The 8,306-nt window shown below is 52.3% G+C and overlaps 1 protein-coding gene across 1 annotated transcript in view; it reads right to left on the bottom strand.

Annotated features, from left to right (window-relative positions):
• HNF4A (hepatocyte nuclear factor 4 alpha) overlaps positions 1 to 5,886 on the bottom strand; it is an 18,518-nt gene extending 12,632 nt beyond the window's left edge. Inside the window, exons 1-3 of the mRNA XM_008633832.2 lie at positions 5,672 to 5,886; positions 1,917 to 2,091; positions 7 to 82 (exon numbers count right to left, since the gene is read on the bottom strand). Of these exons, the coding sequence (XP_008632054.1) occupies positions 7 to 82; positions 1,917 to 2,091; positions 5,672 to 5,786 (366 nt within the window). The 5' untranslated portion in view covers positions 5,787 to 5,886. The remainder of the gene's footprint in view (positions 1 to 6; positions 83 to 1,916; positions 2,092 to 5,671) is intronic.
• Between the last annotated feature and the right edge of the window lie 2,420 nt (positions 5,887 to 8,306).

Here is an 8,306-nt window from a genome sequence, read left to right on the forward strand (position 1 = left end):
TCCTGCTCGGAAGCACTTCTTAAGCCTGCAATACCGGCACTGGTTTCTTTTGTCTTTGTCTACCACACACTGCCTGTTAAACCTGGGAAAAAAGAAAGGTGTGAGGAACAGCAAGACTGAGCCTGAAGGCAGGACAAGACAGAGCCCTGAGCTCCAAGACATGCTCAAAGCAGGTTCCCAGAGGCTCATCCTGAGAAAGGAGCCCCAGTCTGTGATTTTTCCACTCTTGCTTTAGCCTGTGGTTTCTTTTTTGCACTGAACACCTCAGCCCTCCCCTCTACCTCTGGATGTTCAATAAGGACAGACTAGAGCTGAGTCACATGCAGGAGCCCAGGCTGCTGGTCTTACTCAGTAACCAATAGGGCTAGGATGTCTGTGGAGGACTAACAAGCCCCAGGAAAGTTAAAAGTGTCATCTAGGAGGGTCAGAACCAACTTGGAAGCTGCTGTTGTAAATTAAATTCAGAATAAAGACATTCATCCTCCAATCTACTGGGATCTAAAGAAGAGGTAGAAGGTTGTAGTAGCCAAATTGTGAGGTTAAGAAGTCATTTTAAGTCCCCGCATCTCTCCAGGGCAGTGTCTGGGATTCTCACAGGTTGGCTCTGACCTCTGGAAAGCATCGCTGGGGTGCAAACTGCTCTGCTGCCACTTGCACTTCAGAGAGGACTTGGGAAGCAGCCAGCTCCTTCCCTCCAAGCTTGTGTCACCAAATCCTCTGCACATGGCGAGGAAAACACTGATCTCCCATGTGTGTGATTCATGAGCCTGGTGGCCACTTGCAGCATGAATTTCACTTGCAAATTTGCTCTAATTTACAGCAGGATGATCCAGCTTGCAGAGTAAAGACAAAGGAGTACAGAGCTGGAAAAGGGCTCCCAGCCATGCTCGATTCTGTAGCTTTTGAAAAGGCTTCCTTCTGCTGTGCTTTTTAAATCCCCAAAGCTGTGGTTTTCCCAAATGGATGCCTGAAAGCAGCTTTTAAAATATTTCTGTAGTGCATATAAAAGCCTCAGCCTCCAAAAACTGGGCACCTTGGCTTTTCTGATGGAGTTGTGGTGAGGGGGCTCCCTGTGCAGCCAGCTTAAATAACCCTGGGGTGCAAATGATGATGTGCTTCACAGGCACTCATAAACCTCAAGCTTCCTTCCGTCACTCAGATTTTAGAGTCATGTTGCTCTTCATGCTCTCCAAGTGGCTGTCAGGCCATCAGGAGTAACTGACTCAAAAAGCCCATGGGATTTAGACACTGTGTACTGAGGATTCTTCATTTTCCTCTGTGACTCTCTACGTCTGGGCTGCTCAAAGCCAGCAGCAAGCAGGCCACAGGGGCTGATGGCACAGGAGAGCCATGGGCTACCACCAATGGCACGAGGTGCAGTGCATGAGCTTCAGGAGCAACACGAGTGCCTCATCCTCAGAAGAGTGCACATTATGCTGCCCCTCATGGTGCTCCTCAGATGTTCTTGCATCATGTAACAGGCAGTGACAGCATTTTAGCTGGATTCCAGGCACACTTCCATCTCATGATGGAGAAGGATTGTCCCCAGGGAGTGGGCAAGGTTTGTGCTGCACTCAGAGCACTGAGTAGTGAGGTGCTAAGTCCCTGAAACAGGGCTTCTCCCCTGCTGCTTGCTGGCCATGTCCATGGCTGGCCATACCCATTTGCAAGAACATGTGCTTGGCCCCTAAAGTATGGGGCAAGACCTCTCAGGGTCTTTACCCAGTGATCAGTGGAGGGCAGTCCCAAAGTCAGAGTGGTCACTGACCCCTCCCAGGTGAGGGCTGAGGTCAGGAAGAGTGCAGGAGGATGCAGGGAGGATGGAAGGCCATGCTGCGGCACTTTGAGGGCTTTGCCATTGAGCTGTGAGGGGCTCTTCTGTCGGAGCCACAGGTGTCTGTGCCCTCTGTCCTTACCTGCAGGAGTACATGTGGTTCTTCCGGACGCTCCTCCTGAAGAAGCCTTTGCAGCCATCGCAGCTGGAAGCCCCATAGTGCTTCCCCGTGGCGCGGTCCCCACAAATGGCGCACAGCGCGCTCACCCCGATGCTGCTGGAAGAGTTGAGGTTGGCTGCTTCTGATGGAGACGTGTCTGATTGGGGAAGGACACAGCAAGAAGGAGACAGTGAGACAGCCAGCCAACATTTCCTAACTCAGCTACCAGTGAGAGATTTTTGGAGAAACCAGGCAGCTGCAGCCTGGCTGTGTGGCCAGTCAGAGGGGTGTGTAAGGAGAAGTGGGTGCTCTGAGTGCTTAAGTAATTGCATTTTGAGTGCACTAAAACCTCCTGTATTGCATGGTGAGACCCCTCTTCCCAAAGGCCTGGCTGCAGCAATGCCTTCAGATAAAGTGGAAGCCCATTTGCAGGAGACACAGGGCAGAGCCAAAATTCCTCAGGGATTTGCAGACACTTTGGGCTGCAGTAGTGTGGCCAGAGAAAAAGCTGATGCAGAGTTAAAGCTGAGGTATTACAGCTCAGGGTGAGCAGCTGATTTGTTAGGGAGATGTTTGTGTTATAGCACTGAAAGAGCCCAGGACAGCCCTGAGCAGATGAGATGACCATTCCCTTCTGCAAGCATAGAGCTCCAACCTGCACAGCCCTTCTTTGGGAGAACAAGACTTTAGGTAAATAACAACCTCAAATGACTTCAGCTGGAAAACTCATGTGGGCAAAGGCTACCCATACAAGGAAGGACTGATTAAAGAAAGAAAAGGTGGCGCTCTAGCATGGAGGAGGCTGTAGGCTGGGTATCTTGCAGTCTGGTAGGATCACAGTGGACATCGATTTGTCTTGTGGTCCTTACAGACCCAGGGAGACTGGGACTTGCAGGGCTTTTTTTTGGAGGATGAGGAATTGCAGCAGCCTCTAGAGGAAAGGACATCTGAAAGGCTGAAAACCATACAAGGGCTACTCTAAACCCCTCCAGCAAGCCAAACAAACCTCAAGGCTGAAGGGATCAGCCCTTAATTCAGTTGATCTAATTGTCCCCTCCCATGTACATTTTTCTGTATCAGCACATCCCCCTTCCTCAGTGGAAACGCCAGTCACAAATCATACCCAGGATCTACAAAGCCATAGAAACCTGCTGGGATTTTTAATGCTTGAGTCTATTGGCCTCTGATTTCTGGGTTTGGTAGGGACTCAGTTAAAGCTCACCCTGGAGGAGCCACTGCTCCCACGGCACCCAGCAGAAAGGCTGGTCCCAGCTGGGCTCCCCAACTGTGGGTGCTGGGGAGGCCAAGGCAAGTCTGGCAGGGGCAGAGCTGCATTTTTAGCTTCTATTTTGTAGAGAAATCAGTATTTCAGCAGGTGCTGCCCATCCTGCTCATGCCACCCCTCAGCAGGAGCAACTGGCACAGAACCAGCAGTGAGCGAGCACAGGAATTCTTGAGCCTTCCCTACCTCTGGCAGCATCTTTCACTTCCCTGCCTTTCTGTCTTTCCAGCTCCTCGTGTCCCTCCTGTATTTCTTTCTGAGTCAGTTTGCTTCCTCTCTGTGTCCTTGCCTGGCACACCCTGTCACGCAGCTACAGCAATACCAGTGCTAAGCTCCTGTCTCCACTCCCAAAGCCCTGAGCTCTCCCAAGGCCATCCTGGCTGTCTCTTGTCCCTGTGAGCAGCTTGCCTCTGAAAACATCCTTCTTCCATACATATCCTGAGGGCTCAGCTGGATGCAGGCCACTCCAGAAGGAAAGTCAAATTCCCAGTTTCAGCTAAACATAGGACTTAGATGCGAGAAGAAGAGCTGATCTGCCTGTAATCCCATTACTTGTGTCTCTGTGACAGCCCAGATAAATCCCTTTTTAGCAATCTATCATGCTGTAATCAGATGAACACAGAACAGGAAAAACTGGCACTCTTATCAAAGAAATTGCAACATCTCAGTCTAATAGTCAACAACAATGAAAATATTGCCTAATGGATAATTTTCCAATTAAGTTTATTTTGCCAAATATGTGCCAAAAATGTGGGCTCTCGCTGCTGCAATGGAGTGGTTGGGGTTAAGGTAAATGGAGGAAAGAAAAAAATCTGTCTTTGAGACCTCACAGGTGAGCCTTGTGTTGGGACAGGAGCTGCTCAAGAGGTCCCTGAGCCTGTCTGAACACACATTTTGCCTGTGAGAGGCAAACTTGGTCCCTGCTGAGCAGCTGCCCCGGGGCTGGAGCTGCAGAGCTGTTCAGGGCAGTGGCTGGGCTCTGATGTGGTCCTTGGCCAGAAAAAGAGGCCCAGGTTCTGCAGGTGGAGGTCGGCAGGAGGTGTGTCCTGCACACGCGCTGCTACAGTGCCGAAACAGCCCTGGAAGCAAAGCCTGTCCCTGGCCTGGAGCTGGGCCCAGGAGAAGAGGAGAGGAGCTGGTGCTGCCTGCCCCAGCTGACTCACCCACCCCTGGAGTACCACAGCACACTGGATCTTGTCACAGGAGATTATCCTGTCCCCCTGCCCCATGGAGCCCTGGGTCTGGGGGGGCAAATCACAGCCCCTGTGATGCTTGCTGGGTGGGAGAGGGGCATGGAGAGGGAGAAAGGTCTGGGCTTGTCCCAGAGTGTCCAGATGGGTATCAGCAGAGCCAAAGGGGGCAACTTTTGGCCCCAAGGCACCTGAATGGGTAGAACCAGCCCCCATGAGTGGAGAAGGGGCTGGGACCCAGCGTGGCAGGGGTTACTGCACAGCAGAGCCACTTTGGCACCACAGTGTTACATCCATGACAGAGCAAAGCCATAACCCAGGGAAGACCCACACAGGCTGTGATGGAAGAGTCCACACCACCAGCACAGCCCTTCTGGGACATTGGTGTCCAGCAGCCCCAGTGACACAACACATGGGAGGAAAGGGCTCGGAGGGCCACTTTCTGTGGCTCTGTTTAGTCATTAACCTCGTATTTAGAGAGACTTTAGGGGGGACTTGGAGAGGAATCTCTTGTTATCTCTGAGCATTTAATCACCAAGACTCTTTGGTCCCCAAATGGGTGGGCCAGCGTTGTGAATTCTGGAGGGTTAGGTGTGATCCTACCCTCCTGAAGGGATGGGAACATTTGTCTGTCCTCTCAAGGTCTCCTTGTCCTTCCTACTGGGGGCTGAGCCAGGAAAGGGGATGCCACCCCACATCCCAGCACTGCACCGGGGAAGGGCTGTGGCCTCACAGCAGCTGCAGCGGCAGTGCCTAAATCACTTCTCATAGTGATTTTCACCCTTACCGGGTGCTAAATGCCTTTCTGCTCCAAGAAAACCTAACTCCAGCTCCTGCTGGAGCAGGACTGGCTCTTGACTCTGGAGACACAGGGTCAGTTTTCTGTCTGGCAAACCATCAACAGCACTTCACTCGGAAACTTTTGGCTGGGGTGTGGGAGACCCTCACCATGTTCAGCCCTAGCCCCGTTCCTTGGGCTGAATGTCTGGTGGGGACCTCTCATTCCACCCAGCTCCTGGTATGTGCCTGCTCCCAAGGGCTCTGGGCTGCAGGACACCATCCCACCTGTACCAGACACAGCTCTGCTCTCCCCCCTCTACTTTCGCCCGGGAGAAGCAGAAACCTTCCAGTGAACTGCTGGGAGCTCCCCATCTGACACTCCTGCCCTCCCTCGGAGCATTTTTGTGGCCACCCCAGGGACTTCTCTTCCTGCAGCCCCCAGCTCATCCCACCACAGCAGAGGGGAGAAGACAGAGGGGACTTACCATTGCCCATAGCCAGCACCTGCATGTTCTCAAACTCCAGGGTGGTGTACGCCGGGTCCAGCGCTGCGCTATAATCTGCCATCTCCATGTCTATGAGGGCTTTGGAAAGGCGCATTATCCTCGGCAAACACGGGCCAGATTGTACCGATTCCCTTGTCCCAGGCTATTGGCCCTCCTGCCTCCCTCTGCCTTCACTGCGTCCCCTACCTGTTGTCTTTTAATTCAGATATTTCTCTGAAAGGATTTGCTGAGCCTCAAGGCCTATACTCCCAGAGGGGTGGAGGCAGGAGGCAGGGGGGTTAATCTTTAATCATCTCACCCATTGCCGAATACTGCTAAGCTGTTTTTTTTTTTTTTTTTGGTGGAGCAGCAGTGATTCTTGTTGACTGTTTATTATTGAATCTCAAGGCGTTTCTGATCCTGGCTCCTGGGTGCAGGCAGCACCAGAAGAGCAGGCACTCACCAAGGGCTACTGACCTTGATGCTGAGCTGCTGGTGTTGCTCTTAATTATACCTGGACTGGAAAACTTGGAAAAAGCCCTACCAGGAGAACAAGGTTCTTCTTCACTTCTGTCATTGGCTTCCTCACCACTGGTTGCCTACACCCCTGTTCTTCCCTTCTCTTGCTCCCTCCATCCCTTCCACTCCTTCTCCTTTTCTCTCCCTCACGGTCAGAGAAGGTCAGCTCCCCCCTGGAAATTTACACGTTGCTAGGTAAAGTAAAACGTATGACTCCTTTAACTTCCCTATAAACCAAGTTTTACAGAGGCTGGATGCCCTATAAACAGATCCCATTCTGCTGCCATGCCCGAACAGCGAGCGGGGCCGAGGGGTGGCACAGACACCCTGGGAATTGCCAGGGTGGCTCCTGTCCCAGAGCTGAAATCACTTTATGCCAGACACCCCCCAGCCCTGGCTTTTGGCTGATACGTCATAAAAGTTTCATGAGACATGTTACAACAGAGCAGCAGGAGTTTTCCTTCTGCGGGTGCACTGGCTGCTGTCAGCACCAACACTGGTTCTGTGCCTCGCCCAGACCTTGGGTCTGACCCTGCTGGTGCTGAGCAGTGGGGGCCAGAGATGCCTGTGCTCTCCTCCCCGGCTGCCCCATGGCACATCCCTCCTCCACTTCAGCCAGAAATGAGATTTTTCAGTGCAATTGTGAGATGATTGAGTGGGAATTTAATCGATCTCTGAACGGCACTGGCCGCATGGTACAAGAGAACCAGCAATTAATGATTTGGTATCAGTTCACTCTGCATTGAAAACAGCCCCATGGTTTCGCAACCAGCGGCAACTGAGTCCACACGCTGCTGATCTGGGCTCCCAGTGCCTTGTGTTTGTTCTTCCCAGGCACCCCAGTGCAGCCCCAGCACCACTGGCACCACAAGCTGCCCTGGCCCTGGTGGCATCACTGCCACAATGTGACACCAAAATCTCTGGCTGCACACCAGTACATGCCTTCGGGCAGTTATGCTAGTGATGATTTGCTATTCACGTTTTAGGAGCACACAGAATTGTTCAAGCAGCCCTCTGTCCCCCAAAACCATGACCTACACAGCACTTCTAAACAACTTTTCTACCCTGAGGCTACAGGTCTGCAGGAGTGAATCTGAGCACAGGAGAGAGCCCCTGCTGTCTGACCTGGCAATGGTGATAAATGACCCTTTGCTGCAGGAAAACAGTCATTCAGTCAGTGCTCCTGAGGGACAGGCCAGAGCTCATGTGCTGATGGCTCTTCCTTTAGGCAGATACACTCCTTGCCAAAAACTGGTTTTATGATGTGCAGACTGGGATGGAGATGCAAGAGTAGAGCATAGCCCCCTCCATAACCTCATCCCAGGGACCTCCGTCCCAATCCCGGCCAGGCCACGGTGATCCCTTTGATTAGATAAATGCTACAGACACCAGGTCAAATATGTGCAGGATTTGCCACAGCGTCTAGTAAAATATCGTAAAAGCAGGGCCCGTTCTGCTCTGCTCAGCAAAACAAACCTTTTACTTCAATAGCCTGCTGAGCAGGGAGGCTGCAAGGCCATTTGCTTCCCAGGCAGGAAGGATTAAAAGGGCCAGGAATAGAAATCAGAGAGGCAGCATGTGCGGGAGAGCGGCAGATAAGGAGCGGGGAAGTTTGGAGAGCATTAGGTGGCTCATGAGGCCAGGGCTGTCAGTGGGACTTGGTGTTTTCCGCCCAGGGTTGTGTTGACTGTTGTTTTCTCACTGCCAGTGTCCTCTGTGGGTCACCAGTGCCCCTTCCCAAATCCCTCATGTTGGTGTGGAGGTCGAGGGCCAGACCAGCCAAGGACACCTTGCACTTCCTTTGCCCTGGAGATGGGCTCTGATGGAAACGAGTTGGCTGCTCCCTGGGCACAGGCTGTTGCTGGAGATGATGTCTCCCCTGGTATCTTCTGCCTGGGGAGTCCTTGTCTCCCCCTGCTATCCTTGCGTGGTGAGTTTTGGGACAACTTGCCAATGTAGCCATGGCTTTTACTGGCCAGCAGGACCCCGCAGCCCTGTAGTGTTTTAGGTGGGAGATGTTTGAGTCAACAGCTGCTTGTGGGGCTGTTTCAAACACTTCTGGCTACAGAAGATGTTTTGTTATTTCTATTCCACAGAGAGACAACTCATAGCTGGA

Source organism: Corvus brachyrhynchos, unplaced genomic scaffold, assembly GCF_000691975.1.
Source record: "Corvus brachyrhynchos isolate BGI_N302 unplaced genomic scaffold, ASM69197v1 scaffold10, whole genome shotgun sequence".
NCBI classification, from domain to species: domain Eukaryota; kingdom Metazoa; phylum Chordata; class Aves; order Passeriformes; family Corvidae; genus Corvus; species Corvus brachyrhynchos.